General features: G+C 53.1%; 1 protein-coding gene across 1 annotated transcript in view; it reads left to right on the plus strand.

The window, feature by feature from the left end:
- Positions 1–10,864: 10,864 nt before the first annotated feature.
- GABRE (gamma-aminobutyric acid type A receptor subunit epsilon) overlaps positions 10,865–18,392 on the plus strand; it is a 38,438-nt gene continuing 30,910 nt past the window's right edge. The window contains exons 1-3 of the mRNA XM_040614603.1: positions 10,865–11,228; positions 16,615–16,763; positions 16,966–17,033. Of these exons, the coding sequence (XP_040470537.1) occupies positions 11,173–11,228; positions 16,615–16,763; positions 16,966–17,033 (273 nt within the window). The 5' untranslated portion in view covers positions 10,865–11,172. The remainder of the gene's footprint in view (positions 11,229–16,614; positions 16,764–16,965; positions 17,034–18,392) is intronic.

The raw sequence follows: 18,392 nt of genomic DNA on the forward strand, positions 1-18,392 counted from the left end.
TTCAAAAAGTCAAAGCAAACATTTGCCTTGTTGCTTTAACATGGGAGATCCTGCCAAGAAAATTAACGGGGCCTATCTCCACAGAGGGAACAAACTCATCTAATCCTGATGGTAGTACTGAAAGATGTGCAGCTTGCTAGCTTTCTGTAATGACTTGGTTTTTAATTTAACTGTTTTTTCTTTCTAATCCCACATACATTTTTGCCACCAAAGCAAGGAAGTGGAATAAAGCATGCAAAGGTTCCTAAATAGCTCATACAGTCCCAGAGCCTATGAGCTGGAAAATTTATATCCTTAGGGAACTGTGAGCTGTAAGGGCTTGACAAAAGCCCTTGATAAAACAATTTTATGAGTCTTACTGTGATCTGCTGGAAATTCTCACCAAACCCACCATGCTCACCACATGGCAATGGGAAGACCTGCAACTCTAGAAGCCCCTGGCTCATCCTGGCTTCGTAGATGCTTGCAGGAGGGACAGGAGCAGAGATGCAGTATCCCCGGCTATAGCCCAGTAGTACAGGGTGGTGACAGCTGTTCTTCCGTAGGGACAGCACAGTGTCCCTGTCTTAGCCGGGGATGCGCTGCTGCTGGGCTTCCAGGCTGTCCGCCCACCCCGCTCTGCCCTCAGCCATCTCATTGCCTAGAGATCTTAATTTCTGCTGGAGTTTTACCACCAGCAGTCATTTTTTCTTCCACAAAGCTGGCCCCATGCAGGATACTGACCACTGCTGAGTCGCTTGAACAAAACTAGCCAGGTGTTGCTTGAACATCCCCTTCGTGCCAACGCCAGCTGTGCCAGCTGTGGCTGTGCACGCTGGGAGTGCGCACGGGGCTGGGGCTGTAGCAGGAGCAGCTCTCCAGGGAATATACATCGCAGATATGGAAATTGCTCTGGAACAGAGTGAGGGATGGATTAAATTTGGTTCAGATTGAACCCTTTTTGTTTGTTTGTTTTTTAATATGGCTTTCCAGTGAAAGAGGAAAAATGAAAAAAATTCATCTTGTCACCTTAGTATGTTCTTCAAGCCAGAACAGTGGTTCCTTTTCTACTTTTTTTATTTCAGAAAAGTAGAGTTTTAAATGAACAGCAGTGTGCTGAAGTGGAGAAACTTGAAGCATTTAATTTGGAGACTGGATCAATGAAACATTTTGGCATTCTTAAGCAAAATATTTTATTTCAAAACAGGTTGGGAAAAGTGCTTTGATTGCAGCTGTTTTTTCTTGGATTGTGGTTTTGCTTGTTTTTCTTCTCACTTAAACTAATTGCCAAATTCTGCCTAAACCTGCCAATTGCTTAGACGCCTCAGGATTCTGTTGCACACCAGATTGTGGTTCATTTAAAATGAAAAACATTTGACTGCAAGTCACGGATAAACAAGGAGCTAATGGGAGACCCTTGACTTTTGGGTCCTGATGTGCAGTCCTTTGCAGCTTGCGTTGGGAATAGCTACCTGACAGCAGTGCATCCTGTAATTCCCCTATAGGCATTGCCCCATGGAGTGTAGTTTTGCTCCTGCTCATAAATAGGTTGCTAGAAAACCATGCAATGCCAGTGCTGTCCCTCTGGGCTCTGTGCTAGTGCCTCTGCTGCTGCATGGCCCGTTCAAGAGCCCATGAGCCTTCCAAGGGTCCCCAGCCCTCCGCAGGCAGGGAGCAGGGGCATTCTGCAGGGCTCTGGGACCCACAGAATGCATATGGTGTTTTTCATCCAGCTGTGGACCACAGCCCTACCCCTGGGTGGCAGAGGGAAGGCATTTAAATAAAGAGAAGTGAAGTTTATATTTAGAGCCGGAGGATGCTCCTTCATCAGATTACGCCAGTTTTAAGTAGGTCAGGCAGGAGACCCAAGATATCCGAGTCCCCGTCAAAGGCATCCATCCGTCACTTATTATTCCAGGCATTTCCCTTTCACTCTGCCTTCCTTTCACAGCCCCGGCCCTTTGTTGCTGCTTCTGGGCTGCGCTGGCTCTTGCTGTGCTTCCCAACACTTGCTCCTTTCATTGCTTTTCCCAGCCCTCATCCCACCCCTGGCTCTGGGACAGCGGTGGGGACAGCGGCCTCGGCTGTGTCATTAAGCCGGGGGGTGCTCGAGGCCACCGCTTTGGGGTGCAGCCCACAGGCTGAGGCCAGAGGGGAGGCTGCGTGCATGGGGTGCTCCTCACAGCACCATGTCCCCCCATGTCTGGGTTTTTAACCTGAACACAGTTCGAGGTGAAAGCAAGAAACGATAGCAATGAAAACATCCAAAATGCAAAAGAATTCCCCAAACCTCCCCATCTGACCCTTCTATTCTGGGAAAAGAATTGTCTGCCCTCATCAACCTGAGACCGCCTGCCTGCTCTCCCCAGCAGCACTGGCATCCAGGCATCCTTTCCAGCCCGTTTCCCCTGCAATCAATCCTAATAATAACGGCGCTGGGCACACAGAGGACCCTTCCTGCACGTTCCCAGGCTGCCTCACAAACAAATGCACAGCGAGGAGGAGAGCAGCTTACAGGGTCTTGTTGCACGGCTCTGAAATGCAACCCTGTTGCCTTCATTACTCAGAATTAAATGTCCCCTTCAGCATGGGCAGGGCTGGCACAGGTGAGGGCATCGGCATGGAGCAGGCCCTGAGGCTGATCCTCCAGCAAAGCACTTTGATGTGCACCAAGTCAATTTTTTCCCGGCTGGCTGAGGTTATTTGAGTGCTCGTGATTATGGGCTTTGTAGGGTGGCAGCAGGGATCCCGCACCTGGGAGGAGCGAGGCTTTGCCACTGGTGGGAAGGAGCCTGCAGACAGGCTGGGCAGGTCAACAGTGCCTGGTGCCATCCCCCAGGGCTGGCGTTCATGCCGACCTCAAGCAGATCCCGTGCAGGCTGTGCTGGGGCCAGGGATGCTCCAGACCCTTCTGTCGGCTGCACTGGCACCAGTACCAAAATCACTAGCAAGTAATACCTGCTTGTTTTTATCGAGCTATTTTCTTTCCTTACTCTCAGCCTATTACATTTTCCAACTCTTGGTGGAACTTCTATTTTTTTTTTTTTTTTAACTCAAGGCCTCCTTCGAGCTGATCACAAGGGAACGCTGAGTGCTTGTTTTTTAATATTCTGACAGGTGCTATTTTGCTATTTGCTTGTGATGATTCAGGACATTTGCATCTCTTTGTCCTTAATTAAAAAGCACTTCACCCTTGCTGCAGGGGTATGGCAGATTTCTCTTGATCTATTCATTTTGGGGGACTTTTAATCAATGTATCCACTCTATCGGTGCGGGTGCATTTCTGACGGGGGGGGAAGCTTAGCGCAGTGTGGAGAGCTGTGTGGGTGTAATTATGGCTTGCTCTTTTTTTCTTTTTCTTTTTTTTTTTTTTTTTGGTGAATTTGACTGCTGTTGAAAGGCATTTTCTAACAGCCTCCTAGAATACAGGAGTCCCCTGTCCACCAAACACATGGGCAATGACAAAGGCAAAATTTGCTGCAAAGCCTGAAGCTGGCAGAGGAGCTGGCAGCTGCCTGGGGAGTCAGTGCTTTGCCTCTCTGCCGCAGGCTCTAGCCAAGAGCCTGCAGACAGGCTGCCCTCTCTTTATGGGACCCCCATTAGATCCCACCCTGCTTGCACAGACACGATCTGGTTCAGCATGTCCGGGGCTGGGCACATCCCTCTGCACTGTGTGGGACAAAGGTTTGTGTGCTCAGTGTGCCGCACCGGGGTGCATTTGGAGTGTGCCATGGATGATCCTTGGTCTCTTCCAAACACATGCACTTTTTGGTGAAAAGGTGAGAGGGCAGCACCTTTCATAGCAGAGCTTTATTTAGTGGCAACATGTGTTGCTTTGGGCTGTCAGGGATGCTAAACATACCTGTGAGCTGAGGAAGGGATTCAGCAGCAGCTCTGTGGGCAGTGAAAAGTAAATAGTCTGGAAGCAATTTCCACTGCAGGAACCCCCCAAGCCTCAAGGGAGGATACAAGGAGAGAGGAGACCTCTCCATGCACGTCCCTTGTGTGAGGGGGAGAGGGTGCTGGCACAAAGCTGCCTGCAGGGATGCTGTGAGGCAATGGGGTGCAGGAGGGGTGATGCAGCCTCAGGCAGGGCGGCGGCAGCCAGCTGCTGTGCTGCCCTGGCTCTTTACCCTGAGAGCCCAGGATGATGGACAGCAAACACCCTGCCTGGATGGAGGCAGAGGCTGTCTGCCCTTGGCAACCCCTTCCGCACCCCCAGAACAGGTTACCCACCTGGGGGATCTCACCCAGGGAGAAGCATCCAGCCCCTCATGTGCCACTGCTCTGGCCAGTCCCCAGCCTGGTGGGGAAATGGGAACTGGGTTTTGCCCCAGGAACCTGAGCCTGCCAGGCAGCAGTGACCTCAGGGATGGGGTCCCAGCAGAGGGGGACAAGCCCTGGGCGATGAGATCCCGTAACTGCTTTCTGATTCCAGCCTTAACTTTTCTGTCTCCTCCCACAAAATGCGAGACTAAAAGCAATTCCAGTGAGGTTCTCGCTGCTGTTCCCAGTGTTTATCTGTTCTGCTTTTCTAGGCTGGGGCATGCAGGCTCGTGGGAACCTTTGAAGATTATTTCTCTTCAGTTTTCTGAAGAGATTTCAGTCTCTTCTTGAATCTTTTTATTTTACCTCCTTTCAACGCATCGGCCCAATTTCTCTGAGACTTAACAGCGACAAACAAGATTAAGATTGGAGCTTAGTGAGTATTAGGAGAAGATCTCTCATTCCTGACGTGCTGGCAATTACCAGATCCTTGTGCCAGCATCTCTCTTTTGGAGAGGTGCTGCATGTGCAGGCGTTTCTGCTCTGCTGACTTTGGGAGCACAGCAGCTGGAGGGCACTGAGCACGAAAGCCACAGAGCATAGTGTCAGCTTCTTTGCACTTCAGCTGCCACCGATTGCTTTCAGCAACCAGAGGGGCTGGGATGGAGAGGAAGAAAACCGAAGGTGAGGGGGATGGTGGATGCTGGGCAGTGTGGCACTGGCTGTGTCGGCCAGATGCATCTGGATTTCCACTCGATCATGTGTGAGGACTGTTCAGTTGGAAAGTAAAATCCTGAAGACGGGTTGGGGGCGGGTATCTGAGTGGGGCTCGCTGTGCCCAGGAGCACATGCCTGAGCTCATGTGTGGTGCAGGGCTGATCTAGGTCAGTGTTTCACGGGAGATCCTGGAACTGAGGAAGAGAGCAGTGCTGGCGTTTCTCCATATACTCTTGTGGGTACGGGCTGAGGAGCACCACAGATGCTCACAAGGGTGTGGAGGTGGAAAGGGTGCAAATGGTGGTGCTAGCAGCAGAGAGCAGCTGGCTGCTGAGCAAAGTCTGGACTGGGAGAGCAGTTAGATGTCACTGGACTTTGGGGAATCCTGGTGGCATGACCATGGAGGGCTCTCGGGGCTGCCGTGGGGGCCAGCTGTCCTGCTGTGTCCCATCTGGGTGAAGAGAACACGAAAGGAGAAGCAGTCCTGTTGCTTCCCCCCATCTGAGAACAGGTAATAGCAGCACAGAGGATGCTCTCTTCCCCCTGAATGAATGATACTTTGGGCCAGGGTGGAAGAGGGGCTGCCGAGCTGCTCCAGGCAAGGAGCAGGCGCTGCCCCTGCCCTGAGCAGGCATGTGCTTGGGAGCCCACACATCAGATAGGTAAACCACATCGAGGTGTGCCAAGCCTGTTCTCAGCTGGTCACCTCTCTGGTGAGCTCTTGCTGATGCAGTCCTGTTGAGGTGGCACCGTGGATCGCAGCACCGCAGTCCCAAACACCGCCTCCCTAAAACACAGCAAAAACCAGCCCCTCCAAAATGTGTCCCTTTGAGTTCAGGCACCTGAGCAAGAAGGGCTTTTGCCTCTTGCTGAGGCAGACACCAGAGCTGCACAGGGGAGGAAAATAAAGAGGCCCTGAGAATGTCTAATAGTTCCCAAGAAGGAAAGAAGTATGAGAATACGGGCTTGCTGCAGGCATCTGTCCCAGCTCTTCAGAGTCAGTCCCGTAACACACAGCAAAGCCACACAGCTCGCGTGACCCCAGATCACCCGGTACTTGCCACAGAAGGGACTGCGTTCTGCCCTGGCTCTCAGAGGAAAGCTTCTTCTACTCGTTTCTCTGCTTGCTGACTGCCCTGTGTTATCCTCAGACTGACAAAATGTCAAGCTGCCAGGCAAGCTGCAGAGCCGGGGCAAGAGGGAAAGCAGAGTGCAGGACTCAGACCAGCTGCTGGAAACTGTTGTAATTGCAACAGCTAAACTTGGCCGCAGATGAGCAGTTAACATTATTTACTGGTGTATAAACATTCCCGAGCCAGTGCAGAGAGAAGTCATTGAAATCCCCACATCTCTAGACAGAAATGCCTAAGGGTATTAACAATAAAAGGCAACTGTGCCTCCCTCTCTCCCTCTCGTAAATCCTACCAGGGAGGCCAGTGGGTGATGATGTGCCCTCAGCTGTGCTTCAGAGCTGCGGTATGGAAAGGCTCAGCAGGGTTACTGCTGGCCAGGTGCCTCCATGGGGTTTCGGTTGTGAGCATCGTCTTCTGCATGTGTAGGCCTTGCTCGGAATCCTGGCATGTCCTCTGGAGATCCCCAAGCCCGGGTATTTCCTAGATATTGAGCAACCCTGGGAGGAATCACTGTGTGAAATATAGTTTGCATCCCAATGGCAGGGTTTTTTGCCTCTATGACCTTCCTGGCTCCTTTTCCTCTACTCTGAACTACTGTGGCATGGGTTGACAAGGAGCTAGTGTGCCTCCATCCAGAGGCAGACACATTTCTACAGTGAAGAGAAGCAGCTGCTCCTGTTCCTGCAGCTGCATTTCCCCAAAGTTTGTGTCAGCAGTTGCACAGTATTTATGATATGGATGTACTGCCTGGGAGTTATTCTGGGAGTGACTTGCCAAACTACTAGCTCATGGTCCTCTAACTGGACATACGACATCAGACATACAGACGGCATAGCTTGTCAAATCCATGTGGAAAAGTATTGAAACACCTGGTGCTCAATTTGCGGAGGTTTTTCTCTTTTTTATCAAATGCTGCAATTCTCTTCCTCTCCCCACCCTTTCCCCTATATGTTTTCTCTTTTCACATATTGATCCCTGGGAAGAATGTAAGCCCTGAGCTGGGGAGAGTGCCAGAAGACCAGAACCATAAAAGCACAGGAAACAGCATCTTTCCCATCCCCAGGGTGACAGCAAGAACCATTCTGATATCCAGGATCAGATCACCTACCAGTCTGGTGATCTCTTCCCACTAATTTTGAAGAGGTACTGTCCACAGTGGAAGGGATGTGGAGACTCCTTCAGGCCTGGCCTGACGTAGCAGCAGAGGATGAAAGTTCTCACTCCTGTCAAACGCTCTTGTCACCCTCTGGGACAGTTTGCACCAGCTCTTGCTATGGCCTGGGCTGTCCTCCCACACCCTTCATTCTCCTTGTAAAACATTCACGTCACATTTGTTCAGGCTCCAAACACAATTTTTAATCTGTCAGCACTGCAAGTTCACTCCAGCACCTAAAAACCAAACTGTGGCCTGTCTGCTGCATCCATAGTAGTGGGAAGCCAGAGCCCAGCTGGAGTGGTTACTGATGTCGTGTGAGCCAGATGCAGCATCTGCTGCTGTGCCCGGTCTGCCTGGTGAGCCTGGAAAAGGCAAAACCTCACTATGTTGATCAAATGCCCCGGTAGAGTAAACAAATATTTCTACTGTGCACGATGTGCCCCAGCTTGGAGAAAAGGGTTGAGACTTATACAGCATTTTTCATCCTCCAAGTTTTCCAAAGGGACCTTGTAACCAGCTTCTCCTCAGATGTCCTTCACCACTGTCACCCCAGGTGTGTCAGCATACTTGGCCTCACAGATGCTGCTGTAGGAGGCTTACAGCCTGACCAGTCTCTGCCTTCTGCCAGAGCCTCCAGCTCTGGGCACGGGGAGGAGATCCATGGGGAACCTCATCATGAGAACCGGCATTGCTCTCAGAGGATGCACTGGCTAGGTAACAGCACAAGCCCTGGTTCATTACCAGGAGGAGAGTGAGCATCAAGGACAGTGGCTCTAACTGTGCTCTGCCCTCAGACAGATGACGTGGAGCAGTGACAGGAGGAGGGGAAAGGAAATTCACCTCCATGCCGCCCTTCAAAGCTGTCTGCTGCATGGCCCTGGCAGTGGGTGCCTGCAAATATCCTGGCAGCTCCTTGTCCTGGCATCCCCAGCTCTGCCAGCAGTGTTCTCAAGCCTGAGATGTTTCTGCAGAGCCCTGTGGGATCTGTCTCTGCCCGGGGTCCTCCAGCCCCGCCATGGGTCACCTTGCTCCTCCACCCTTGAAAGATATCTGTCTGAGGAGGATTTTGCAAATGCCAAGAGCCTGAGTTTTTTTCAGAAACAAGCTCCTAAACACCTTGGGTTAATATTTTTCTCCACTTTTATCTATTTTCCCTCAGTACAGCTGTCCTGGCATACAGCTCAGAAGAAGAGCAGACTCTGTGGACAGAGACACTCGTTGACCTTGGCATTGCCTGACCAGCCCCTTGCAGAAGGAAGAGGAGGGCAGAGCATCGCCTCCTGCCTTCACCTGCTGCTCCAGCCTGCAGTCATAACCACCACCCCCCAACGCCAGAGCAGGCAGCACAGATTTCATGGCTGACACTGCAAAGGAGCTTTGCTTTGACTCATACAAGACTCTCTGGCTATGGGGCAGCTCCCTCTGAAGGCACTGTCAGTCTTGCGAGGTTTGAGATCCTGGGCCAGGGCTGGAATTGTCTCCTCTTCTCCCAGGGCTAAATCCTGCTGTGAGGACTGCACGATCAAACCCTCATTTACTGTGGCAGCATGGCCCCTGGGTGCTGTGCTCACGAGGACTCTGCAAATAATAGGTTTGATTAGTTTGCCAGTTAAACTGAAATACCAGAAGGGACACAAAGCATCTTGAATAAAACATTTCATCTCTTGTTTAAGTTTGGAGAATCCCATGACATTAGATCTCAAAACAAACGTATCTTCAAAGTGGAAAACAGGGGCTTTTTCCTCCCAAAAACACTGGTGCAGGGCATTTTGTCCTTCTCAGCATTTGGTGTTTTTTCCTGGTCAAAATCATTCATCGTGAATTTGAAATGGGTTTCTCCCAGGCTGAGCCTATGCTCTTGATAAATAAGGTGTTTGCTTAAAAAGCAGTGCTCTCCCCTTGCTCTCCCATGCCGTCAACACACTTCATTCTTATCCTTGCTCCCAGTAAAAGACTCAGTACCAGTCACAACAAGAAACCACTGTAGATGAAGGGGAAGACCAGGGAGGACAGCTGCTTGGATGCTCCTGCTACGTACAACTGCCTGAAAGGTGCCACCAAAACAGCATCGTAAATGGATGTTGTGATTTCCTAACACTGCTCAGACCATCTCCAGTTCTCCAAGCACCAGTCCTCCCCAGATATCTCAGTTCTCAGGTAGCAGAAGAGATGGTCAAAAGAAATCAGTCCCATGAATTTTCCCACATACCATTTCACATCCTGCGTCTTGAGGGGGAGCTGAGAGCACATATATGAACCCCTGGATTTTCTGTGATCTGATGGTTCATGACCAGAATCCTTGACAGCTATGTCCTCCCTGTGGCTGCTCTTGCACCTTTCCCAAGTTCAGCTTCATCTGGATCCCTGAACAGCTTCTGGGGCAATCCAGTGGTTTGCTTTGAAGCTTAATGTGCTCTTTCCCCCTTCACTGCTGCTTTGATATTCATTATTTACTCTTTTGGCATGTGCCTCCTGTAAAGTGCCATCCCAGAACTGGTTTCTTTGCATGCAGTAGAGGAAACATAATCTGCAGACGCATGGTTACAGGGAAATGCCATCTTGTAGCTGCGATGCCTGGAGCTGGCTCCTACAGCTTTGAAGCTGCTCAGATCTCATGCTTGAGGGCTTAAGGTGATCATTGCAAGAATCAGCAAGGGAGAGCCTGCGTAGGAAGAGCCTTGAAAAATCATCCAAGTGTGCTGCTGTTATTTACTGCGTGGACTCCTGTAGCACTCCTAGTGCCCCTTGAGAGCAGTCCTGGCTATTAGGCACGGAACGTGCTAGGGAACAGGTATCTCCCTGTCCTGCCGAGCTGAGCAAAGGAGACAGTGGTCACCAGTGTGCTGTAGATGGAGAGCAGAGAGGTGATTTCCCCATGTTCGTGTGGGGAAGGCTGTGACAGGGCCAGGAGGGAGGAAGGCAGTGGTCCTCGGCCCCACTGCAGTACCAGGGATGGTCCCACTCCAGTTCAGAGGGGTGGCACCAAATCCCCATTTGTCATCAGTGTTACCAGACCCTCTGGGAGATGCAGGCCCAGGCCCCTCTGGGGACCGGCTCCTGCCACTCACGGCTGTAACCAGGTGATGAAGGACAATTATTGGTACCTCGTGTAGCTCTTACAAAGTTGCTTCTGAGCAAATCTCACCCAGATCTCACCCAGAAGCAGCCCCTTATTCCTGTTTACAAGTCGGATGCCAGCCGGGAAAAGAAACGCCCAGGTGCAGCTCTGCAAACCGTGAGAGCAGGGAGCAACGGGATGACAACCCGCAGCCCCCCGCGATCCCTGGCAGACCCCACGCACCCTCCCGGCTTTTTTCGGCGGGACAGAGCCCCAACAGGTGGGAAAGGGCTGTCCCGGCTGCCTCTCCCTGGCAGCTCTGCCCAGCGGGGGCTGACGCCTTGCATATTTTAACAATAATTACCCACTTTTTTTTTTTTTTAAAGGAAAAAAAATAATCCCAAGTGTTGTGCATTGTAAGAAAAGCTACTACTAAGAGAAACGAAGCGCCTCGTTACGCAAAGGGGGAGCGAGAGCGCCTTGCACCAGCTGACGGTGCTCGCTCCCCGCAGCAGGCAGATGCGCGGGCTTGACTCTGCCGTGCGCCCCCCCGCGCTGGAGCTCAGCCCTGGGGGGGTGCGGGGGGAGCCAGCCCCTGCGCGGGGCGGTAGGACCCTGCGCCGAGCCCCTCCCCGCCGCCGAGTCGGAGAAGAGATGCCCAACTTTCCGCTTCCTCCCCGGCGGCGCGGAGCGGGGCGCGGAGCGCGGAGCCGGGCGGGCGGCGGCGGGGCTGGAGCGCGGTGCAGCGGGCAGCGGGGGGGCCCCGCCGCCGCCCCCGCCCCGGCCCCGAGCTGAGCCCCGCCGGGGCGGGCGCACCGCCGCCGCTGCCCCCCCGGCCCGGGGCCGGCCCTCGCCTCGCCGCGATGCCCGGGACGGTGCTGCTGCTCTGCCTGGCCCTCGGGCCGGTCCTGCGCGCCAGGTGAGACCCCCCGCCGGCCGGGACGCCCCCTCCCCGCCTCAGTTTACCCGTCGGGGCAATGGGAGGGGAGGGGGCTGGAGTCGCAGCATCGGTCCCCACTCCCCCCCCCACGCCCCCCCCCCCCCCCCCCCCCCCCCGGCTTCAGCGGGGGTTGGGGCGCCTCTGTGCCCCCAGCGGTCCCTTTCAGCCGGCCCCGAGGCAGGATCAGGTCTGGTCGCGGCCGCACCTGGCATCTGCAGGTCCCTTGCACCCGGGTCCCCGCTTCGCACGCCAGGAATCAGAGCACATCCAATTTTCCCCCCTGCCATCACATCGCTGGCTAAATCCTGCCGGGGGCTGAGCCCCCTTCTGGGGGTGCCCAGAGCAGGATCAGAGCTCGTCACCTCCTGGGGGCTCCATCCATCACCAGGGTATTTCCACACGGAGTCGGGCTGGGTGGGATGGAGCTTGCATCCCCTTCCCGACACTCCATCTCCTGCCCCCCCCGAAAGCCCCTGCAGGGCTGGCAGCCTGGCAGGCGAAGGGCAGCGCAGGCTCCTGCCTTGCTCTACAGGTTGGCCCCTGGTCCCAGCCCGATGGCAGCCCGATGCCAGCAGAGCGCTGAGTGAGAAGGCGAGCAGAGGCGTGGGGGGCTGGCAGATCACGGTTCTCTCCCGGGGCTAGTGGTTTTTAGTGCTTTTCTGTAGACAGTGATGAAAGGCCCCCCACGCGGGGTTTTCAAGTTTCTTTTTTTTTTTTCTGTTTTTTTCTTCTTTTTTTTCTGTTTTTTTTCCTTTTTCTTTTTTTTTTTTTTTTTTTTTTTTTTTTTTTACAATTCCTAGCCCTGCCGGTGAGTTTAATAGCTAGATTGGGACAGAACATGTTGTCAGCAGATTGTTGCCCCCAGGGCTCGGGGGAAGAGGGATTTTACTGGCTGAAGCTAATTGGCAGAATAAACCACCTTAAAGCCGATCAAATCCCATTACAAATGCAGTCAGGGACAGGGAGCATGAATCCTACTACTAATGGTCTGCTCTGCCAAGGCTTCCCGACATCGGGTGTGGGCAGAAAGTCCATCCCTGACACAGTCCTCCAGGTCTTGGGCTTCCCAGGGTCGAGGCAGTGAGAGCTGCCCCGTGGCTGGTGCCCTGACACCCGGCCTCTCACCAGCGTGGACAAGAGGGGGGTCCGTGGGGATCCAGGTTCCTGTGCCCTACTGTCCCTGCAGCGCACTGCCACCAGCACTGCATTTTGAGAGGGTGAGTCGTAAGCTGCTAGATCACATGGAGAAAGCAGTTAAGTCATGTTTTCACATGCCCTTGAGCAGGAAGATTCACCCAGTAGCTGGCCCGGCTTCCCTTCTGCCCACTCCCTCATGCCTGCCGCTTCCCTGAGCCCCACTTTGCCAGGAGCAGTGTCTATGCGTGCTGGGGGGATGATGGAGCAGGAGAGAAAGCCTGTCGGAGAAAGGGAGCAAGTTGTATCAGGTTCATACTCTGCAGTCGCTGCGTTTTTCCTGGCTGCAGCTTGCTGGGGGGGCGGGAGGCGGGGGGGTGAATCTTGCCCGCCCCACACTTGATGGTGGGTGCTGGATGCTGGAGTGAGGAGCCCAGTTCAGGTGCTTCGTGTGTGTGTGAGCTCTTCTCCCAGCACAAGCTGCAAGACCCATCCCCTGGCGCTGGAGGCTTTGTGCCAGGTGACTCAGCACTCCCCTGATGGTCCCCCCACCACAGAGCCTAATTCAGCAGCGTTTCCCGGGGCACTGCCTCAATCGGGACCAAGGCACCCAACTCTGAGCCCTGAAGGCAGGACCCCCGCACAGCACCACATCACCAGAAAGCTGGGCTTGGCAAATTGTTGAAGCTGTGCAGACTTGACCAATGGGGCTTCATGGAGCGTGCTGTGAGAGGTACAAAGACATGTGAAACAGGTAGGGTACAGTTTAGTGAGCTCCCTGTCCTTAAATCCTCTGCATGCTTCTAATTCAGAGAAATGTGCCTGAACGTCCTTGTGCCTACAGCCCTTGGAGGTGTTGGGATGGGGTGGCTAGAAGGACACATTAGCACGTGGTAATTTGGATTGACCACAGCGCTTTTCAACCAAGGGAAATGTTCTTGCATTTTGTTGCTGTCTGGTCCTCCAGAGTAGGGGAGGCTTTGAGCTGTGTTTGCAGAGGGGCTGGACAACCACAGCCCTGGTATCTGCGCTTGCTCCAGGATGTTCCTGCTTCAGGGCTAGGGATAGCTGAGAGGGTGTGTGTCACCTCCCCGGTGGGTGCAGGTCTCAGTACAAAATTCTACTGGTCTCAGACTTCATTACAGACTAGTTTGCAAATAGTAGCAGGCCTGCGTCATGGTCAAGCACCATTGGCTGTCCTACCAGGCAAGGAGCAGAAGTGTCTTTGAAGGCTCTTGGCACATGTTCTTTCCCTCCTCCTGCTAAGGGAAACCTTGTCAGACAGCTTGGGCACTGGGGGAGGGAGCCAGCCACCAGCTCTTCAGGTGGCATTTACTGACCGCCAGTGTGCTTGGAAACCTCAGCAAAACAGGTGTCTGCTTGAGTAAAACAGAATTAGGGAGCCAAGGCAGAGCACTGTCCTGTGTAATGCCAAGGATTGCCCGAGGAGGGTTGTCCAACCCCGTTCATACATGTGAACGCATCTGAAAGGACACCTCCCTGCTGTGCAGCCCTCCTGCTTTGGGCACCAGCGGGAGCTGCCATGGCCCCGACCACATCTGTCAGACCAGGGGTTTCCTCGCACTGTCCCCAGCTCTGCCCTGCTGTCGTCCCCCCTGCCCACCACTCCCTGCCCACACTCGTGGCTGCATCCCAACCCCATGGCCGAGTGCTGGAGCGCTGTGAGGTGGATGTTTTGATATTTCAACAGGCAGAGGTGACAAAATGTGGCTCTGCCTTTCCTCCTGGCTGCACAGAGACATATGAGAACTGGCTGTCCCCTCTTACCGAGCAAGTCACTTTGCACCAGAAGACACAGCCACCAGGCCAGCAAGTGTTTGCAGCACGTTGAGGATCACTGCAGATTTGCAGTGTGACATTTCCATTAGCAGCTGTGGGGGCACATGCACGTGTCACCTTAATTCCTCTCCTCTGCAATAGCTCATGGACTCTTCCCTTCTTGAAGTGGGCCCACTGGGAAGCAAGACTGGTGAGGAGGCAGGGGCTTGCATACGGTGGCATGAGAGTTACGCTCCTGACCAGCAAGGGTGTGTGCACAGACACCCTGCAAAACTGTATTTTCTCCACCAAAAACTGGCTTGCCTATGCTAAGATGGCTTAGTATGGTTTAGTAGTCCAGGATTAGCTGCATTAAAAAAATGCATATTTTTGGTAGTGTCACTGCATCTGTAATAGGGATGTGACTCCCTGGAAATGCCATCCCAAGCCTGAGGGTGTTAACCAGCAACACTAAAGGGGGGGAAGCCAGAAGGCTGAGGTCAGAGTAACCAGCCTGGTTTTGTTCAGCCCTGGAGGAATGTTTCAGACTCTACTGTGGCCTTATGGCTTGCAGGAACTGGATTTTAGCAGGGCAGTGGGACACGCAGAGTTCAGTGCAGGCAGAGCTGACTCAAGTCGGGTCAAGGGAACACCGAGATAAGGTTTCGGTACAGCTGTTGCAACCCTGCTAGAGGCAGCCTGCACCACCCAAAACACTGGCAGCAAGGGAAAGCGGTTAGGATTGCTTTCCTGTGCCCTCAGTTGGGCTGCGGGCAGAGACAGGTGTCCTTTGTGCCCCACAGGAGAGGGACCGGCCTCAGATTTCGGCTCTTGGCAGCTTTTGGGTGGGCACAGTGGTGGTCCCCTGTGCCTCCTGCAGCTGCTGGATGCTGTGGAGCTGTCTGCTCAGCTGCGTTTCGAAGGCACAACAGGCGGGCGAGCCCTTTCTGCCGCTGCTCAGATAGGGAAGCACATCCTGACAGTGTTGCTTAAGACTCCTGAAGCATCGTTAGGAAGTGCAGCGCAATCAGACAGGAAACAAGCTGATGTACCAATACCTAATGTGCGATGGCAGGCAGCCAGCAGCACGCAGCCCAGCCCTTGTCGGGGGACACATCCTGGTGCCTCAAATCTGGGGAGATGCAAAGAGTTTTAAAGTGATTGTGAAAGCAAGTTTTATCTGGGGTTTTAAAAGAGGAGCATCTGATAAATTGACTGCAACATGTCAATTTAATGCTTTTTTCCTCGTTAAGCCCCTTTGCCAGGCTCTGCCTCCCTGAGCACTGAAGGGAGATGTGTATCGGAGGTGCCTGATTGCACCTTGGAGCTGCGAGGCTCCAGCTGGGAAGTGTCAACACAGTGGCAGCTCCCGCTGCGAGACCCTTTCTGGCGCTGGAGCAGGTGACACGCTGACATGGCAGGCATCAAGGGGGGTGTGCAGGGTGTGGGATCGCTCGGCATCCTCTCCCACATATGGCTGTGTCATTCCAGGGACAATCTTGTGAATGAGCTGCCCAGAGCAGCGGCAGGTGGTTAGAATCTCCCGGGTGACCATGTGAACCTAATTTAATTAGAGGGTTTAGGAAAACTCCTTTAGAAAAAGGGAGGGGTGCAAAAGGCTTAGGGAGGGCAGATTTAAAAGGCAGTGGGAGAAGCTGTTGCTAAGTGGATCGTGTCCAAAGGTGCATACAAGTTCTCCCTGCCTGGCTTGGAACTGGAAGATCAGGAGGACGGAGCATCTTTAAATGGGAGCTTGTGCTAAAGGCTGAGGAGGAAGGGCTGGTGAGTACAGGGAATGAGTTGTGGCAGTCTTTGCCTGAAGGCAGAGGAGTTTGCACAAGGCTTTAATTTCCAAGGGTCTGTGTAAGGCAGATGGTTGGATTCCTGGCAAGCCAGATGTGCATGCTGCCTGCTTGGTAATTTTAGGACCTCTTTTTTCTGAAGTGCTTTTATTGTAAATGCCTCACTCCCCAAAAATGTTGATTTGGTCACTGTCTTCTTCCTCAGAGGAAGCCTGCTTCAGGTGCAAGTGGTGGGCAGAGCAGCCGAGGTATCTGAGGTTGACAGGCAACTCCAGGAGCAGGAATGGGGGTACAGGAGTGGGATGGGCAAGAAAGCTGCAGGGGGAGGACAGGACTGGCTCCCACTCTTCTGGGATGACCAGTGTGTCTCCAAAGGGAGCTGGGGAGGATATGGAGTGCCCCATGCCAGCTAGTCCTGACTACTGGTGGCAAGGCCCCTGCACATCTGGGGACACTGAAGTGAGCAAAGGCACCAGGTGACTTGTGTCTTCTTAGTAGCATGGCTGAGAGGAGATCCCTGAGCTCCTTATGTTCTGCCTTTTAGCAGTGCTGCATCCTCCTCCTTTAGTGTCTCTGAAACCCAGCTGTGCCCCTACTTGCACAGAGCACCAGAGAGCTGCCACAGTGATGTCTCTCTCTCTCTGCTCCAGGTGTGAGAGCACAGAAGAATATGATTATGATTACCTCAGCATCAATAAAACCTGGGTCCTTACCCCCAAGGCACAGGAGACTGATGCCACGCAGATCCTCAACTCACTGCTGAAGAACTATGATAACAAGCTGAGGCCAGACATTGGCAGTAAGTGTCCCTTGAAGCTCCCTGTGGCCACAGGTAATGCCTGGCCTGGCTGTGTTGTGTGTGTTCCATGCTTCTGTGGCTGCTGTAGTTGGGATTTTTAGTGAGACTGAGCCTGGCTGATCCCAGGTGCTCCCCTGGTCCTCAGCCCTTCACAAATAATCCTAGCCCAAGCTTATCCGTCCCTATTTTATTTTCTTTACAGTCAAGCCCACGTTTATCGATGTGGATATCTACGTGAACAGCATTGGGCCAGTGTCTGTCATCCAAATGGTGAGTGGTGTCGCGCAGGGTTGCGGTATCACCTCAGCTGAGATCACGGGAGGTAGCTGGCCCAGCACTGCTGGGAGGTCGTGTCATGCTGGCTAGACACGATGTGAAGGTTGTGTTGTCATGAGAAGAGGTGGATTTGTTTCTCTTCCCTTGAGAAGAGGTGCTCTGACCTGCGCTAGAAAGGCTTGACAGCCATACCTGGTCAGGAGCAAGGTCCTCAGGTGCCCTTGGTGAGCTCAGCAACCTACCATGCTTGCAAGCTCAAGTGGAAGGGTACTGCTGCTCTTTGGTCTCACCGGCAATGTGTGGACAGACATCTCTGCCTGGTGGCTTTGCCCTCTCCTGCCTGGGAAGCGTGCAGGTGCCAGGATGCTTGGAGCAAACTGCACCACCCTGGTTGAACCAGTGTGGTGGTGGCTGGGAGGGGGAGCAGCACGCTTCCCAGGAGGACTGAAATAGGTACCTAGAGGTGGTTTCCATGGCTGTGGTCTGATGGTGTGAAACTTAGGTGCCTAGCCCTGGACTGTGGTGCTGGGGAGGGGCAGCCAGCGTGTCTCAGGTCCGACAGCTCTTCTTCAGTGTGTAGCACCTTAGATTGATGCCACCGTGACTGTGATGGTTTCTGCTCATCGGGGCCCCCACTGTACCAGGAGCTGTGGAAAAACTCAATAGAGATGCTCTTTGGTCTGAAGACCCTACAGGACATGCACTGGAGAGCAGCTGTTGATTATATATTTTTCACAGGAAACTTCCATTACTGTTTTCCATGTGAAGTCATTTTTTTCCCCTTTTCTAGTAAGAAACAAACCTGACTGCCATCAGGTTTTGAATCACTTCTTTGGTCCACTGGGCAGTGGGGTAGAGGGGACAAAGGAGAGGTACAGCCAGGACAATTTGGCTTTTTTTGTCTATCTCTACGCAAAACAGAGTGGGGAAAAAACCCAGCCCCCTTAAACAAAAACAAAAAAATAAAGTTCTTGGGACAGGCACATTATTTTTAGTTTCCCAAGTAGAAAATTTCCACTGAACAAACCCCTCTGGGGATGGAGGAATGTCATTGTAGTTGTAGCACCACTTCCACTCAAAAAAAAACCAAACAAAAAACCAAAAAAAACATTTTGAAGCATCTCTTCTGCCTGGCCACCACCAAGCATGTGCCACCAAGCAGTGCCTGCTCATGAGCTACCAGATGGGCAGCTGGCTGGGTGCTGGCGTGCACGGTGAGGGCACCATCAGGAGGCCCATCGGGGACATCCTCAAGGCCAAAAAATTTCCTTTCATTCTTTCTGTGGGCCTGGTCTCCAGGAGGACCACAGACAAAGCCATGTGGATGTCATCCCTGGCTTCCAGCAGATACTG

The sequence above is a fragment of the Falco naumanni genome, chromosome 14 (assembly GCF_017639655.2).
Source record: "Falco naumanni isolate bFalNau1 chromosome 14, bFalNau1.pat, whole genome shotgun sequence".
NCBI lineage: Eukaryota > Metazoa > Chordata > Aves > Falconiformes > Falconidae > Falco > Falco naumanni.